Source organism: Octopus bimaculoides, chromosome 2 (assembly GCF_001194135.2).
Source record: "Octopus bimaculoides isolate UCB-OBI-ISO-001 chromosome 2, ASM119413v2, whole genome shotgun sequence".
Classification (NCBI taxonomy): Eukaryota; Metazoa; Mollusca; class Cephalopoda; order Octopoda; family Octopodidae; genus Octopus; species Octopus bimaculoides.
The window spans coordinates 121438294-121458175 of record NC_068982.1 but is presented as its reverse complement, the minus strand read 5'-3'; the positions used below and the strand labels follow the sequence as shown (position 1 = coordinate 121458175).

At 36.4% G+C, this 19882-nt stretch overlaps 1 protein-coding gene across 3 annotated transcripts in view; it reads right to left on the bottom strand.

Annotated features, from left to right (window-relative positions):
- Positions 1 to 294: 294 nt before the first annotated feature.
- Positions 295 to 19882, bottom strand: part of LOC106876558 (uncharacterized) — a 262972-nt gene continuing 243384 nt past the window's right edge. For all 3 annotated transcript variants that reach the window (XM_014925155.2, XM_014925156.2, XM_052965557.1), the window contains exons 6-7: positions 9698 to 9797; positions 295 to 1360 (exon numbers count right to left, since the gene is read on the bottom strand). In XM_014925155.2, coding sequence (XP_014780641.1) covers positions 1238 to 1360; positions 9698 to 9797 — 223 coding nt within the window. In that variant the 3' untranslated portion in view covers positions 295 to 1237. The remainder of the gene's footprint in view (positions 1361 to 9697; positions 9798 to 19882) is intronic.

The following is a 19882-nucleotide window of genomic DNA, read 5'->3' as shown; positions in this document are numbered from 1 at the left end:
TATACATAGGTTTATGCAAACTTATGTCCTCGTCTTAGATGTTAATGCTTGTAGTCATATAGCCTGTAGACTTCTTCAGGTACCTGACTGAACATTACTAAACACAACACCTACAAAAAGAAGGCCAGATAGTAAAACAATATAAATGTTGTGACTATAAGAACCAAGGTGAGGACACTAGCTCAAATAAAATATATATATAATATATTATTCTCATACATACATATGTTATATATATATATATATATATATATATATATATGATGTATAAATATTATATGCATTTATTTATTAAAAAAATTATATATTATAGTATAATGATTATATACATATCTATATGTTAACAAACATGTTTGAGTGTATCTGCATGTAGACACACACACAACGCACAAGTTTATGTGTGGATGCGTTTGTACATCTAAATACACATATACACACAAACATACACACCTAAATATACAGGTAGATATTGATAAAATTTGAGAGTAATTGGAAGAATTTCTCTTGAAAATAATAGATATCTGTGGACAGCTGTCTACTGGACAAGTTACCAGCTATAGGGCTGTAACAACACAGCTCTAGTGCCATAGTTAGTTCTCTGCTGTTTGCAGGTGCCCCAGGAGAGCTGTCTGCTCTGACAGTGAAAAAAAAAAAACACCAAAATTGTAAGAGAAAAAGGAAGAAGCAGTGGTATCATGGAAGAGACTGGCTTCTAGCAGATTCTGAAGATAAAACTGATAGAGAAGGAAAATAGACAGAGGAGAAGAAGGAAGAAGTTTGGTATTCTTTTTTTTTTTTTAGTAGGGAATGGGGGTGGTATGCAGACTGAGAGTCCAGTAGAGGGGTAGGAGGTTGGAAAAATAACAACAACAATGAAAATGTTTATGTTGGTGGATTTAACAACAAAAATAAAAATTCAAAAGCGCAATATACATATACATCTGTGTGTGTGTATGCATGTATGTATGTATATCTATATGTATGGTTGTGTATATGTATATATGTATGTATGCATGTATGTGTGTGTGTGTATATATATATATATATATACTTATACATTCATAATTATGTGTGTATACACATATGTATATATATATATTTGTATATAAATAGATACATACAGATGTATATATACATATACACACGTATATGTGTGAGTGTGTGTGTGTATATGTATATTTTTGCCAGGTGTTGAATATTTCTAAATTGTCAGCTCATATTGGCATCAGCGTCATTGTTAATCATCATCCTTAACTGTAGCCATCTGATGAATAGCCGATCCATTACCAAGTGAGTTGGTCCGAGGGAAAGTGGAGGATTCATCACTGAAAAGTGGGTTTTTCACTTCCATCTCTCCAGTCTGTAAGCAGAGAAAGATAAAAGAAAGAAAAAGAAATTATTTTACAATCAAACTGCTCACTTTCACATCAACAACATCCATTTGAGTCATAACAATTTATTCATATAACATTTATACAAATTCGACAGCCAAATGGGGGTTATCTGTACATGCTAATCTTGCCGAAAAACAGCAGGTAAATCTTGAAATTGTACCCTACTTTGATTTTAGAAATGAAGGATACACTGGACAATATTCATTGTTATTTTTTTTAAAGTCTCTGACTTGATTCAGTCATTTGATTGTGGCTATGCTGGAGCACCGCCTCAAAGAGTTTTAGTTTAAGAAATCAACCCCAGGACTTATTCTTTGTATACAACACACACACACACACACACATATATGTGTGTGTATATATATATGTATATATACATCTGTATGTATCTATTTATATATAAATATTCCATCAGGGACATAAACACACCAGCATTGATTGTCAAATAATGGTGGAGACCAAACACACACACACACATACGATGGGATTCTTTCAGTTTCCATCTACCAAATCCACTCACAAGGCTTTGGTCAGCCCGAGGCTATAGTAGAAGACAATTGGCTAAGGTGCCACACAGTGGGACTGAACCCAGAACCAAGTGGTTGGGAAGGAAAAAATGGAAAGGTATGGACACAGCTGGAACACTTTCAATCACAGATCTGCTGGTGAGGAATACCCTTGCATTAAACTTTGAGCTCGCAAAGCAAATTGTGAATACGTAACCATGGCAAACAGTCAGGGTGATATAGCAGAAAGCATGGTGGTGTTTGAAAACTGTAGCATTATAAGAATCAGAATATGTAATACAGGAATCGTGCAGAAAGCAAAATTCTAAGTAGATATTAGTACCAGAAAATGATAAATCATGTTTGCAAGATATTTAGAAGAATTGGTGAGGAAACAACAGAACAAGAGAAAGTAACATACTTTATGCTATCTGTACAACTATTTTAGGAAAGTCAAAATCCATTTAAAGAAGCCATCAAATTATATGAATTGGCAGAGTTGTTAGATGAAGTGTCTTTCAGTATTTATACCAGACACCTGAATTCTGAGTTCAATTCTCATCAAGATCAATTTTGCCTTTCCTCCTTATGAGATTAACAAAGAAACTACCAGTCAAAAACAGTGGGCTAGTAAACTCAGCAAAGAATCAGATAGGATACCTTACAGTAATTTATTCCATCTCTTAGCATTCTGAGATCAATTTGAGTGATAGATTTAATCTGTCACTCACTTTAACACCACCACCTGGTCCTATATGTGCCTTTAGTAGAGTCTGTTGCGATTATTTGGGCCAGGCTTCTCACCAGTCTCCGAGGTTTGTAGAAAGTGTTATGAGCACTGACTTCCCCACTGACAAAGTGATTAAAAAAAGAATTTGCTTCAACTGCAAAATTAAGAAAGTCTACAGACTCATAGCTAAGAGTTAAACTGCAGAACTGCAAAAAAATTGTGTCGTAAAGGAAGATTTATACAGATCCTTTAAGGAATAAAGTAGCTGCAACATAAAGCTCAGACAAGCTGTGAAGGAAACCTAGACATCATTGTTGTTAAATCTGCTAGAAACGACAAATCACACTCTACCACTTTAGAAAAGGACATGAATATCGTGAATCAGATTTCCTTGCAAGAGGTAAAAGGTGGTCACAGCTGGAATGCTTTTGATCATAGATCTACTTGATAATGGTTGTCTTGGGGCTATACTTCAACAACAGTGTTCTGAAGCAATTAAAGTAAACAACCAACTGAAAACAGCAATTGTAGACAATTGTTAGTTTTGTGTATAGAAAGTTTGTTATTTACAATGCTGTTAGCTTATTTTCTAATTTCAGGTTAGAATTATAGAGAAAGAAAGCCTGAAGGTGTCTGAAGTAATTCCTGTCAATTACATTAGAGAAAATAAATGGTCTTTTCTCTAAATTGAAGTCAATAATGATGAAACATAAGGTTTTGTTGTAGACATTTCTGAAAAATTTATAATCAATAAGAGATTTGGGAAATATCTTTAAATGTCCCCTTTAGAAACACTAACAAGATTTTTTGTGACAGTATGCACATGTGTAAGCGTGTGTGTGTGTGTGTGTAAGCATGTGTGTGTGTGTGTAAGCATGTGTGTGTGTGTGTGTAAGCATGTGTGTGTGTGTGTGTGTGCTCGCACATGTAATTGTGTGTGTGTGCATGTAATTGTGTGTATTTCGTAAGTATTTGTGCTTGTGAAAAGAATCTTCAAACTAACCAGTTTTGTTGAAATTCTGAGGCATATATATATATGTCAGAGCATGTCTGTGTATTACTGTGTATGGCAGAAACGTATGGTATAGTGTATGACAATGTTTGGTATAGTTATTATTAAACAATTTCCACCCTCACTTTTACACTAATTCCTGACATTGTTCTTCCCCTTCCTCTTTTCCTACATACACTCCCACCACCACCACTACATTTTTCCTATGCTACTCTCTCTACTACCAGCAAAATATCTTTCCATTATTCTTTAACTTCTGATCTTTCAGTCTTAGAAGCTCTCTTTCACCTTACAAGTTGGCTTTTTAGTGCTGACACCATGAAAAAAAAAGTACTAAGTACATTTTATAAGTGGTTGATAAACTGAATCAAGCAGTGACTCTGCAAGGCTTGGATGGGCTCTTTAGTCTGGCTGAGGATTAACCAGCCCCTAAAATGCTGATACCATGAAAAATGGCACCTCATACACTCTGTAAAGTTGTTGGTGTTACGAAGAGCATACGTCCATAGAAATTATACCAAAACATTGGAGTATGATGTGGTCCTCCAGTTGGTTAGATCCTACCCAAAAGTCCAATCCATGCTTGTATGGATGTAAAAATGATGATGAATTTCATACAGTGAAATGGCAGAATTGCCAGAATATCAGAAAAAGAGCCTTGCAGTAATTGTTCCAACTCTTTACATTCTGAATTCAAATCTTACCAAGATCAATTTTGCCTTTCATCTCCATGCAGTTGATAAAACAAAATACCAGCAAAGCATTGGAGTTAATGTAATTGATTAATCCCTTCCTCTCAATATTGCTGGTCTAATGCTTATATTAGAAACAATTGTGTATACATGTATAATGTAGATGAGTGGTACTGCCAGTATATTCTGTATATATCAGTGTAATATCTATTAGTGCTCTTTTCTGTAAACTGTGTGTGTGTTTGAGAGAGAGAGAAAGAAAGTGAGAGAGAGAGTCCTAGGCTGTTAGTGCTGCATTTGTCTACATCGATTTTCTTTTATCTTTCCCAATATACATATTATTTTTGGAGTTATTTCTGTTTTTAGACCCCACATTATAGTTATCTCTTTTTCAGATTTTTATAGTTGGATAGCTTCACCATTTATTTAAGGAAGATATTGTTGTCAGTTAGAACTGGTACATTGATTAAGAGACATTTGTTCTCCTGATAGTCTATGACAACCATGTCTAGGATAATATGTCTCCTTGTCTGCATTAATAGGCATATCCTAGTTTCTGGTCATTTTCTCATTCTCTGACATTTTCCAGAATTATGAATGCATCATTTCTTTCTACTGTGAGTATTTCATAATGTTGGCATAATTCCCACTGTATAATAACAATGCTATCAATGTTGTATACATTTTACTCTTTTGGCTAAGACTGAGCAACCAGAAACAATGTAAATAAATATTTTTTCTCTATCTCCACATATTCTGCAGTTACTTATTGTATTCTATTTCATTATTATGTTTTTAGTTCTTTTAAGAGATTTGAGTAATGAGTATTTATCATTAAGAGTAGAGGCGCAATGGCCCAGTGGTTAGGGCAGCGGACTCGCGGTCATAGGATCACGGTTTCGATTCCCAGACCGGGCGTTGTGAGTGTTTATTGAGCGCAAACACCTAAAGCTCCACAAGGCTCCGGCAGGGGATGGTGGCGAACCCTGCTGTACTCTTTCACCACAACTTTCTCTCACTCTTACTTCCTGTTTCTGTTGTGCTTGTAATTCAAAGGGTCAGCCTTGTCACACTGTGTCACGCTGAATATCCCCGAGAACTACGTTAAGGGTACACGTGTCTGTGGAGTGCTCAGCCACTTGCACGTTAATTTCACGAGCAGGCTGTTCCGTTGATCGGATCAACTGGAACCCTCGACGTCGTAAGCGACGGAGTGCCAACAACAACAACAACAACAAATTTATCATTAAGACTTCCCTGCCACGATTTGGTAAGGAAGGTCAAGTACTTTCTTTTTCTGTTTGTCTGATGGCAGAGAGTGGTCTGTTGTGTAGAATGAAAATTCTTGGGGGTGTCCGAGTACAGCACAGTCACCTTCATAATTTTGGGGACCAAACATCCTATTAAACTGCTTGCAGTCTGGTATAGCCAGACCTCCTCAAGGATACAAAGTGGTATGAGGGTAGCCAGTGTCAACCAGAACAGTGAGGGAAGAAGCTATACTCAAAAGATTGGGCAGAGAAAACAAATATAAACATTGCCTCCATTATTAATTATCACCTATCATACTATGGTCCAGTTCTTATCTGATCGAACAGAATTCTCTGATTTGTTTTGTTTTTTGTTTCTTGCAAATGAGATGCATTCCTCTGAACAGAAGATGCATCTACTGCTGCAGTCTCTATGAAAATTCCTGCATGATAAGATGAATTCAACACTTGTGCGTTATATTAGAAATTCTTTATATTATGAAAGAACATGCTAGAAATTCTTTATATTATGAAAGCAGTGGTGAACTGACAAAAGTGGTTGAACACTGGACTAAATACACTATTATTCTTAGTAATCTCCCTTTGTTTTGGGTTCAAATCCCATCAAAGTTAATATAGTCTTTTATCTTTCTGGGGTTAGTGGAATAAAAACCAGTCAAATACTGGAGTTAGTGTTATTGACTACAGCCTTCAAGTTGGCAGAATTGATAGCAAATTAGTCAAAATGCTTTGTGATATTTAATGACAATCCTTTACATTTTGAGTTTGAATCCTGCCAAGGTCAACTTTGCTTTTTATTTATCTGAAGCTGATAAAATAAAATACCAGTCAAGTACTGAGATTAATTTAATTAACTAAATTCCTCCCCCAAATTTCTAGCCTTGTACCTATATTAGAAATGCATTATTAAAGCTGGTGGATTGGCAAATCATTTGTGTTGTACAAAATGCCTTGCACTGTAAGTTCTGATTGATGTTTTACATTATCTCCAAATGCTGCCAAGACCAACTTTGCCTTTCATCCCTCTGGGATTGATAAAATAAGATACCAGTCATGAACTGGTCAATGGTAGCAATTAACACCTTCCCCTGAAAATTGCCAGCTTTGTGCTTAAATCTGAAATTATAAGGAGGTGGTGAGGAAGCAAACAGAATCATTAGAGTACTGGATAAAATGCCAAGTGGTATTTCTTCTGACTCTTTATGCTCTGAGTTCAAATTATACTGGGGTTAAATTTGCTTTTCATCCCTCTGTGGTTGATAAAATAATGTACCAAGACATATATTAGGGTCAATTGTTATCAACTAATTTTTTCCCTCAAAAACTGCTGATCACATGCCCAAATTGGAAACTATAATTATCATTATTTCCAAAGTGACAAAATTAGAAGAGGGTCTTATAAAATTACAAATTGAGTATAGATATGTCACACTACATTCATCATCATTGTCATTGTTTACTGTCCGCTTTCAATGCTGGCATGGGTTGGACAGTTTGACTGAGGACTGGCAAGCCAGTAGGCTGCACCAGGCTCCAATCTGATCTGGCAAGGTTTCTACAGCTGGATGCTCTTCCTAATGCCAACCACTCCAAGAGTGTAGTGGGTGCTTTTTACGTGCCACCGGTATGGGAGCCAATGAGGGAGCACTGGCATTGACCACATTTGGATGGGGCTTTTTACGTGCCACTGGCACAGGAGCCAGTCAGGAGACACTGGCATAAGTTCATATTCCTTTAGAGTCAGTAACCTCTGTGTCAATAATGTTCAAGGGTAGACTTAATTAACTATATATCCTCTCCCTAGAAATATGTGGCTTAATGCCAATATAAAAACAACATAAAATTTGTTCTTAATAATTTTTTTCCTTGATACTCTACTATTTATTAATTTGGGGCTAATTTCTTTTCATTTCTGTAATACAAAGCAGACAAAAATCTCCCTGGATAGGGCACTGATCTATCATAGGTGAAGCTGAAAAATAACAGAAATAAAGCAAAAAAAAAAAAAAAAAAAAAAAAAAAAAAAAAAAAAAATACTGAAAACAGTAGAAAAACAAAATCTGAGTAAAAATTTCCATCGAAAATTTCTCTCTATGATGTTTCTGAAGAATCAATTATGGGAGAGGAATAATGTCAAGCAAAGGGCTTACCAAAAATCAAACACACAAACACATATGCAACATAGTGGCACTATGTATACACAGCACAGACAAATTCACATTTAAACACTATGTAGATTATACACAACACAGTACACACACACACACACACACACACACACACACACACACACACAGAACATAACACATGGACACATAAAAATAGAAATGATAATTGGTGACAGTGCTGGCAGTGATGATGGAGATGGAGATGGTGGTGGTGGTGGTGGTGGTGGTACTAGCAGCACAGCTGGTGGTAATAGTGGTATTGGTGCTAGTAGTCAATAGGTGTAGAAACCAATGAAGATCTGTACCCATATATGCATACACACACACGCACACACACACATTATTTATTATCATTATTATATACATGTGTGTTTCTGTGTGTATGGAAAGAGAGGTTTAGAATGAAAAGGTAGAATGGTAAGAAAGGAGGGTGGATAACTAAAACCAAGTTTTTTTTGGAGTTGTCTGTCAGGTAAATTGATGTTCAGATTAAATATGTCTAAAGTGGCTCACTTATTGCTGCTACCACCACCACTACTACTACTACTACCACTACTGTCATCACTACTACCAACATCATCACCACTACCGTCACCATCAGTGCCTATATAATTACTATCACTACTACCTTCACCCTCACCATCTCCATTGCTATTACAGCTACGATCATTGCTGCTGCTGATGCCGCCACTACTACTACTACTACTACTACTACTATTACTGACAAGATTAATAATGAAGACACACAGCCAGAAATTAAGAGGAAGGATGGAAGTGATATGATAACATTTCTATCTGCATTGTCTTACACAACTCACAACATTGTTTCAAATCGCAACACTGCCTCACATCACAACACTTCCCCCTCCATTTTACGACATTGTTTCACAGCTCACAACTCTGGCTGACACATTAACACTGCCTTACACATCTCACAAATAATGTCACTCAACTCCTAACACTTCTTTACACAACAAAATTGCCTTACATTTTAATACTACCCTATGCATCACATGGCTCTAGCTCACACATCATGACTGTTCTACAAATCTCACATTGCTTTACATCAATATTACCACAGATAAAAAACACTAGCATACATACCAACACTGCCTTATACATCTTACAACACTACCTCACATCCCAGATTTCCTCCCATGTTTCCAAAAAGTTAACACAAGAACAGTTCTTATGAGATACTCTTTTACTCTTTTACTTGTTTCAGTCATTTGACTGTGGCCATGCTGGAGCACCGCCTTTAGTCAAGCAGATCGACCCAGGACTTATTCTTTGTAAGCCTAGTACTTATGCTCTTTTGCCGAGCCGCTAAGTTACGGGGATGTAAACACACCAGCATCAGTTGTCAAATACATATACGACGGGCTTCTTTCAGTTTCCATCTACCAAATCCACTCACAAGGTTTTGGTCGGCCCGAGGCTATAGTAGAAGACAGTTGCCCAAAGTGCCATGCAGTGGGATTGAACCCAGAATGATGTGGTTTGTAAGCAAGCTACTTACCACACAGCCACTCCTATGCCTATACTGTATTTTCTGGCATGCAAGTTGATGTAATATGCAGTGTAAACATTCAAAACGGAGTGGTTGGCGTTAGGAAGGGTATCCAGCTGTAAAAACTCTGCCAAATCAGACTAGAGCCTGGTGTAACCAACTGGTTCACCAGTCCTCAGTCAAATCGTCCAACCCATGCTAACATGGAATGCGGACGTTAAACGACGATGATGATGATGATGATGTTGTAAAGTACAATGAAACAGTGTTATAAGGTGCAGAGTGGTGGCATTGTAAAATACAGTAAGGCAATATTGTGAGACATGTGAAGCATGGTGAGGCAATATTGCAAGATGAGTAAGGCAGTGTAGTGAGATAGCAAATGGGTATGAAGAAAGGGGTGAAGATACTTACGGGTGCCAATCCAGGACATTCATAGACAGTGTAGTCTCCTTCTTCATTATCATCTTCAGATTCATCGTCAGATGCATCATGCTTCATTTCTCCATTGGCTCTAAAACAACAACAGAAACAAAATTATTGAGTAAAGAGAGAAGCAACAATGAAGATTTATTCTAATATATGTGTGTGTGTGTGGGGGGGGAGCTTGAATGGCAGCATACTCAAACATATGCACACATAAACATATGCATAAGTATACATGCAAACATTTGCACATAACACAAAATATGTATAAATATACATAAACATGTGTGCAAACACACAATATAAGCATTGAATTATACATAAATACATGTACACACACTTAAATTCACAGATGCAAACACAGCTATATACACATCTGACTCTAAATGTTGTCAAAGAAAAAAATGGACAAAAGCAATGGAAAATATTGTCAGATTTCCAAAACTTTCTTTTTTACACTCGCCTATTGGGTATTTACATATCAATAATTAATGGCCCATACTCATATATCTGCATCCTAAAATGCCTAAGAAATTAATCTAATATTTTCTTGTGAAATATCAAAAGGGTACTGAGATATACTATTTTCTGTTGTTGCAGAACAACCGTCTGTAACAAAGTGTATAACTTTTGAACACTGATAGCTTAGTTCTTAAAACAGAATCTGTAGAAGATTTTGAATAAAATTCCATACATGGAAACAAAACCTGTATCTGAAAGGTCCTCAGGGTGAACTTAGCTACTATCAGGGAAACAGCTATATGTTGAAAATAAATAGGTAGAAATTCCATATGGTGGACCCAGAGTAAACTATTAACATACAAGAGGTATAGTTAAGTCACAGGCAGGCTGGTAGAGAAGAGAGTCTTCATATGTTGTAGATGCACAGGTGCAGTTGGTATTTGAAAACTTCTGAAATAAATTCCTTCAAAAGCTTGGAAGACTAACGAGTAGTACTTCTTTACTTTTACCATTGTCACCACCATCATTTCAACCACTACGTTTCCCTGCTTGAATAGGTTAAGTAATATTTATTAAGAAAGATTTTCTATGCCAACCCTCAAGTGTTTTCAAGTAAGGTAATATTTTTCTAAAGCAGGACATGTTTTCATGGAAGACTGGAAACAAAAGACACCACCAGTGCAACTGGGATGATTGTATACAGCTATCATGCGATGTCAAGACAAGGATACATACACCTACACACACATATATAATAAGCTTCTTTCAGTTTCCAGCAACCAAATCCACTCACAAAGCTTTGGTCACAAAGCTGGGGTTATAACAGAAGAAACTTGCCCATAGTGCCACACAGTGCTTTTGTACTTAGGAAATGACTTATATCCTTCTTCTTCTGTAGTAGGATGTAAATTCATGACTATGATACTGTTATCCAAACATGTCTCCAGAAATACAAACATATACAAACACAAAAGTATTAAACACACACCTGTGCACAGCATGCATGTTCAAATCAATAATCTAGAAACAGTAGTCAAAATTCAACTCTGACATAAATACATACACTGCAGCACACAAATTTTAGACATACAAAATTACAAGTAGTTATACATACACTGTATACAATATACATATATAAATATATGTGTGTGTGTGTGTGTATATATATGTATATACAGGGTGCAATGGGCAAATTGTCGCCATTTATATTTTCAATTTCGCGTATGCGCATTGCTTATTTTTGATTTCATTAACTACACAGTGTAGTAGGGTCAGTTGGGCACTGTCTGAAAGGAAAACAGCACCATGATGCAATTCACTCAGCCAGAAATTTGGAAACGATATACTGTACTGCTTGGCATTCATGCTGGAAGCTCCAATACAAACATTTCAGGGTGTTTAGAAGTCACTCTGAGGACAGTGAAGAGGATTTGGAAAGAGTCGGATGAGTTTAATGGTGATTACTAAGATACGGCAGCTTGGAAAACTCACTCTGATCATTCTGATAAAAATAGAACTCCTGAAACATTAGGCCTCACCGAGGCAATGACTAGTGACCAAGACCTTTGGAAATATGCTGTGCTTGAGAAGACCTGGCAAGCCAAGTGAGACCATAACCTGTGGCCTATGCCAGCGGTGTAACCAGCCCACTTAGGTGTACCTTTCTTTCATGGAACACTAAACTCTGCTTGCAAAGACCTGTTGAGGCAAGTGAAATCGAAATCAAATTCAATGACAGCACCGCATGACTGGCATCCGTGCGAGTGGAGCGCTAAGAGCACCATTCCAGCATGATCATTGTCAGGGTCGGTAGCACAAAAAAAGCAGCATTCGAGCATGATCGTTACCAGCGTCACCTTACTGGCACTTGTACTGGTGGTACATGGTAAACAACATTCAAGCGATATCATATATATATATATTATATATAATTTAATTTATATAAGGACATTACTGTACAATAATGCCTCACGCTTAGAGAGACTCCATAAATCAAAACTACCAAAATAAGCACATTTTTACCGACCGCGAGGGAATGCAACTTTCAAAGCTAACCTCCTAAAAACTTTTAACTTAATGGTAAACCAATGGTTTCATAATTAATGCAGCAAACTATGCAGTAAACTGCATCTTTTATTCATCAGTACATGTATGGTCAAGACACATAAAAAAATAAACAAAAATCAATATACCCTGATGTATTCAACACAGTACATAGACGATTGTTCATCCATATTATATATATATATTATATATATATATATTATATATAAATATATATATATATATATATATATATATATATATATATATATATACATACACACACCTATACACATATTTAAAATGTACAAAAATGTCCCTTGCACACATGGATATATAAAATATATAAACTATAAGCACCTATACATGTGAACATATAGAATATACAGAAACATATATAAACCTTACACAGACACACTGTATACACATAAACCTTACAAAATATACCAAAAGTATATTTCTGTATACACATTTTATATGTATGAATACTATATATATATATATATATATACATTTGTGTGTGTGTGTGCATACACACACACACACACACATTAAACACATGTACCTGCACACATATATGTACCAAATATACAAATATATGCATATGAACACACATAAAATATAAAAATAAACACACATACTACGTACATATATGAAATATGTAATAATATATGAATATATAATAGTAACAACAGAAAACTAACTTTGTAGTGTTGTATTACAATAATCTGGAATCTACCTGACATGAAACACTAATTAATAACTAGTTCGTTATGTTATTAATTACATTGCCTGCACTAATTCCAAAAGTATTGTTCAGTTGCCGGTGGAACTGTTAATGGAACAAGTAAACTGTGATAATAATCTTCATATCAACAAAAACAAATCACTGAGAGTGTATATGTGCGTATGTATGTTTGTATGTGGAGAAAGGGAGATTTGATAGATGCAAACATGTATGCATACAAAGACAAACACAAATTACACACACATACACACATTCACTCATATATTAATAGTGCATTACACAGCTAGATTTTGGTCGGTTGGGTGTTGATAATTAGAAATGTAAGCAATGCCTTTTAATAAACATACAACTTAGCTGCATTGTGAAAATTAAGCAGTTATATTACACCAGAAAAAGGGATTGAAAAAAAAATTATCTATTAGACTGATCTTTTTAAACCTTTTATTTGCTTTTCCTGACCCCAGAAAAATAAAACCTTTGGTGTTACCACTATGCTGACTTTTGGCTATGAGGCTGATTCTTCATGTTACTTCCTCAGACATTCAGAAGCTAAGTGAAGAAAGAGTAAGATGAAAGATAAAAGGACAACCATTTCAACAAGAAAGAAAACATCACGTTCTTACAATTTGCTTCTGAATGTAACATGAGCAGCTAAGTCAACCTGTTACTCCATAAATACAACTCCAGCTATATCTGTTGAGTACTACTTCCATTTGTTTGCTTCACTTTTACACACACACACACACACACACACACAGACACACACTAATTAGTTCATTTCAGAGCCTTGTGGTTATAAATTTGGTTCCAGATGTGAATGTGCGAATGATATTGGCTGGTGTTCTATACTTTAGCCATGGGTTGACCAATACCTTATGAGTGAAATTAGCAAAGAGAAACTGAAGAAGCCTGTTGTATGTGTATGTGTGTGTGCAAGTGTATATCTGTGTGCATGCATATGATTGTGTGAGTTTGTATTTCCCATTAACTTTGCGTGTTCACTGATTGTAAACAACAGTCTGACTATCAATAGAGGTAGTATTCTTTACTTGTAGTCAACTGTGAAAGTGACTGTGAGCTTCTTGACATGTTGCATGATCTTTGTAAATGAAGGGCTCATTCACCTGGTGTGATTTGTGTTCAATAAATTAGGGGAATGTCACTTTTTTGAAAGCGGGTGAAGGTTGGTGATAGGAAGGGCATCTAGCCACAGAATATCTGCTTTAATGAATTCCATCTGACCCATGCAAGTATGGAAGAGCAGATATCAAAATGTTTCAAATGAGTGTTGTTTGGACACAGTAGAGAGCCTACAGAAGATAGTGTAGTGGGGATAACTGGGCCCGAACAATACTCAAGTATAATGACATCCAATTTAACTTACAGTGAAACTAATCATAACCATACAGTAATACAGAATAATGTAGACAACGTACCTAATACTTCTGGCAGTAGCAAGCATAAGGTTAATATTAATAAGCATCATTGTAACTTCAGGAGCAAATTATGCTCTCTTGAAAGGCAATGCCTCAGAAAAAACCTAGAAGTACAGCACTTGTTCATCTCTATCTTCAAGTCACTCCTCTGCATCCATAGCCACTGGTCTCCTGTACTTGTTTTGGTGTTTATATCTCTTGCAAACTGAGTATACATTTTTTCCTTCCATGCTATTTCTTCTTTTTTTTTAGTTATTTTCCCATTTAAGTTTTTCTCTACACAATTATCAATTTTGATGATACCAGACTTCTGCATATGTTTCAGCAATGGTTCCATGACACTTTTTATATACCACTCTAAGCTGTTTTCCTCTGCTTTTGTGCAATCCTGGCAACTGGTCAAACCTCTCCCACCCTTTCTATCGGTGTCACTCTTAGGATGGAGTGCTCCATGCACTGTCGATATTTTCCTTGTCTTTGTGTCCATGCTCATCAGTTTCTTTCTTTTTTCTTTCTTTCTTTCTCTTGCCAGTTTATAATTCCAGCTCCATACCAAAGTGACACTACTGCCCATGTGCTTACTGCTTTGATTTTATTCCATCCAGTCAATTTTGAGCACAACACCCATCTTAGTCTTCAGAAGTATTCTTTCCTCAGCTGTTCTTTAATTTCCTTTTCCCCAATTTCGTTGAACTCTAGTATGCCAAGGTATTTATACCCTTCCTTTTGAATTTGTTTAGTCACTTCTCTATTAAGTAATTCAATCTCTGCAAGGGACTGTACCTTGCTCTTATTCGGGTTCATCATACCATATTTCTTGAGTCTGAATTCCATCTTAATATCAGCACAAAAACAGTGGACTGTGTTCCCCAAAGAGGTCACTTGTGCCTCATCTTTGCATACAACTTCAAATAATCCATGAAGAGGAGGTGATCGATTTTTAGAGATTTTTCCTTTAACTGATAGTCTAGGTTCATTTTCCTCAGCAATAAGGTCAAAGGAATCATACAAAGAACAAAAAGCAATGGAAGATTCCTCTGCTGATGCCCAGGGTGTTCAAGCTTTGTCCCTACAATCAATGTCAAATCAGTTTTCCACCCCACCATACTTCTCTTCAGAAAATATGTTACATTCCTTGCAAATTCCATGCAAAATTATTATTAAGGCTAAAATGAAGATCAAATAAATAGTGCATGTGTTTAATTCACAAAAGATGACCATCACCAAGCATAACAAGATGTCACATCAAGAATCTTGCAAAACAAACACACACACGTATGTGATTAACCAGTCTGGAATGAAACCATTAGCTATTGTAAATTATTGAACTTTTCAATATTGTCAATAAAGTTGTTGCTATAGAAATGAATTGAGCTCTTACTCTTTGAGAATGTCTTATCTTTTGTACAGTATAGACACATACACCCCCCTCCTACACACACACACACACACACCCCTCCTACACACACACACACACACATACTAACATGTATGGCTGTGTAGTGAGGCTTCAGCTGACTTTCAAACTATCTTAGTCTAATTACATCGCCATAACAGTTAATATGATGGTGGGTCCAAGAACAGCTATGTGAAATGAACTGTATTGCCATAAAAGGTATTAATGCTTATATGAACATGGTTTGACCAATCAAATAGAAAGTTGTGTTACTAAATGGATGATAGACTTGAAAATAAAGTTTAAGAGTTCTCCCCCAAATAATTCTGCCGAAGGTTCTAGAAACTTGATTAAATGCCATAAAAAGCTGACATATTGAAGTAGAATAACCTTAGGTCCTACAAAGAAGAGTCAATTTTGAGATAAGCTGTTCTGACTATTTTATCTATTCTCTCTTGAATCATCATGGGTGATTTTCATATAAATAAATTATTTTATGCAATGAAGACTTTACTATATTTACTGTCTCATGCTTACTGTTTTATTCAAATAATTGTTGTATATGTGTAAATGCAAATGTTCCAAGCAATGAAAATATAGAAACATACAAATATTTGTATGATCACTCTCACTTTCACATTCAGCTTAATTAATTAATGTTACATACTACCGATGATGAATGAATGACAAGATCCACTAAATATGAACCTATGTATAACACATGCAACTATACACATACACACAGTCATATATTCATACATAAACACAATCAAAATTATCTTCAAACATCATCATAAATATTTTGTTCTATATGAAAGCAAATAGAAGAAGTTATGATGACATTTACAGTTTAATGAGGTTGATGTTCATCATGAGTATGCAAAACATGAGCAGAGGAGATGTGGGGGATTCCAGAGACGTTTAGTTCTGAGGACGATGGAATTGCTGAACTGTTTGGAGATGAGACCTGGCAGGTGAGGTACATAAGGGGTGGTGTTAGATGGAAGAAGAATGAAATAGATGAGATCCGGTAGAGGTGATATGGAGCTTATTAGTTCAGAAAAACAGATGCTGTTGAAGAATCACTAAAAAGAACAGTGAGATGACACAGTCTATTCATGTGTTATAAAGTGTGTTTATGATTGAATTTTTGCCAATAAATTGAATTGTCTTCTTTCCAATGTGGTGATATTTGTGTGTGTAACAACAGCAATGTCCCAGATAATTGAGCAGCACTGTTCTAAGATAACTATGAATGTAACAGTAGCGCTACCATCTCATATATATGAGCAGTACTCTAATGAGGGTCTAGGATAACTGTGTGTGTGTGTGTGACAGCAAAACTGTAAATAGTATATTGTTATATGGGATACATATAGCTACATATATGTAACACCACCATTGTTCCATGTATGCAAACTATATTGTAATGTGGGTTTAGAATAGCTTTGTATATAGTAGTGGCACTGTTCCATATATTTGTTCAGTATTGTAAGGTGTGTCTTACAATACTATTGCTGTGTGTGTGTAACAGCAACTCTGTCTCCAATATGTGAAATGTACTGTAATGTGTGCCTCAGATGACCATGAGTGTAATATAATAGTACTGTCACATATATGTAAAAAGTACTGAAATGTGTTATTACTTGAACTTGACAGAGGGTCAATAATAACTGATCAAAGATAAAGTATTACTTGGCTCTGAAAAAGCAGCCCTAGTCTTTGTGAGACAGAACTGGCAACGATATATATATGTTTTGGCAATGATATACAAACACTAAGTCTTCAGACATAAACACATGCATACATCTTCATACATAAACACATACATATGCAAAGAAACTCATCATATGTGTGCATGCACGTGAGTGAGTGTGTGTGTGTGTGTGTGTGTGTGTGTGTGTGTGTGTGTGTGTGTGTTTGTGCGTGTGAATATCATATTAAAACTGTTTTGGCAGTGATAATATTAAACAAAACATTCAGCAGCAATTTGAGATATAGAAATGTGGAATAAAGGACCTTACTTGAATACAATAAGGGCCAGTATCAGGAAAGGTGTCCAGCTGTAGAATAATGCTTCAAGAAGTCTTACATGCAACCATATGAGAAAAGCAGACATAAAAAAAAATCACCACCACCACCACCATCTAATGTCTGCTTTCCATGCTGGTATGGGTAGGACTGTTCAACAGAAACTGACATGTCAGAGGACTATACTAAGCTCTGCTGTCTGCTTTGGCATGGCTTCTATGGCTGAATACCTTTCCTAATATCAACTACTTTACAGAGGGTACTGGGTGCCTTGTACAATGACACCAGCAGCTGTGAAGTCACCAAGTAACTCGCAAGACAAGACTCCTCAATGGAGTGTGTGGTATAGTACTGAAGGACAGAAAAAAGGGAGTCTTGCATTAGAAGGGAAATGTGGCTGCCTCAGATGGGAAGAATGGAGAGAGAGTAAGGGGTGGTTGGTGGGGGTGAGTGGACTGGGACAGGAAAGGGTGAGTGGGACGGTGAGTTCATGAGGGGCGGGGGTATGTAATGAATGGGCATAGGTAGAGGGACGAAGTATTAAGAAGATATGTTGTGGAGAAGAGATTCAACGGGTACATATCATGTGCAGGTATATATGTGAGGTAGGAAGGTAGAGAATAAAATTCAGTAAATGAATATCAGTCAGTTTTGACACTGAGTATTTCAGTTGTTTGATCAACTGAACTTCTCACTGAGATAGACACCGTATCCATGACTGTCATTGTTGGCTTTATCTCATATCTGAGAATTAATTTTCTTTGCTGAACGCTTCCTTTGTGGTGATGCTGTCGATATGGCAATGTTGCTGGAGGATGGCAATGTTGATTTTGTCAAGCCTTTCTCTCCTGTTGTTTGATTTATGAAAAGGTTGGGCTTTGAATCAATGGTACAAACCATCTAGTTGATTTTCACAGTTTCTATCTTCTCTACCTCACCCTCAAAGAGCATTGCTAATCCTCTGTTTCACTTGTCAGATCTGGGATTTTCGTACCTCAAATACATATATTCTTGAATTTTGAAGAATATATGTATTTGAGGTATGAAAATCCCAAATCTCATATATATCATCATCATCATTATTTAATGTTTTTATTTATTAGCATGGGCTGGGTGTTTGTTTTGACAGGATCAGAGTGTATTGAGTGCTTTTGAGATGGTGCAGCTATCCGGTTCACCAGTCCTCAATCAAATTGTCCAACCCATGCTAACATGGAAAGCGAACGTTAAATGACGATGATGAGTACTAGTGAGATCACCAAGTAACCTGCTAGACAAGATCACTTGTAAGAGGACGAGGTGGGGCAGTATTGAGGGAAGTGGCTCATGCCAGGATTTGAGAGAAAAACAGGAATAGGTGTCATGCTGTAGGGGAAATACAAGGTTATCCCAGCTAAAAAAAAAAAAGGACAAAAGATGATGGAGAAGAGGTGTAAGAGTGTATCTCAAAGGATAAGAAAATGGATAAAGTGAGAATAGAAATCAAGAATTGAAGATGGCTGGGTGGGTAGGATTGCAAGAGTGTGAAAGGAGAGAGCCAGACAGTAGAGACAAGGATAAAAGAGAATGCAGTGATTGATGAACATGAAAAGAGATGTAGACAATAGTGAATCTCAGTTTGTAGGGATTTAAAAAGGACAGGAGTGGCTCAGATAGGTGTTAATACGTAAAAAGGAGAGGGCTGGAGAGCAACAGTATAATAAAACTGTCAATGGGAAAAAGGGAGATGATGTGAAGTATGAGCGAGAGAGGAAATGCTCAATAACAGAGAAGGAAGTCAGATGTGTGCAGGGGATATACTCTATTTTTACTTGTTTCAGTCTTTTGACTGCGGCCATGTTGGAGCACCACCTTTAGTCGAGCAAATCGACCCCAAGACTTATTATTTGTAAGCCTAGTACTTATTCTATCGGACTCTTTTGCTGAACCGTTAAGTTACAGGGACATAAATGCACCAGCATCGGTTGTCAAGCGATGTTGGGGGGACAAACACAGACACGCAAACACATACACACACACACATATATATATATATATATACGACGGGCTTCTTTCAG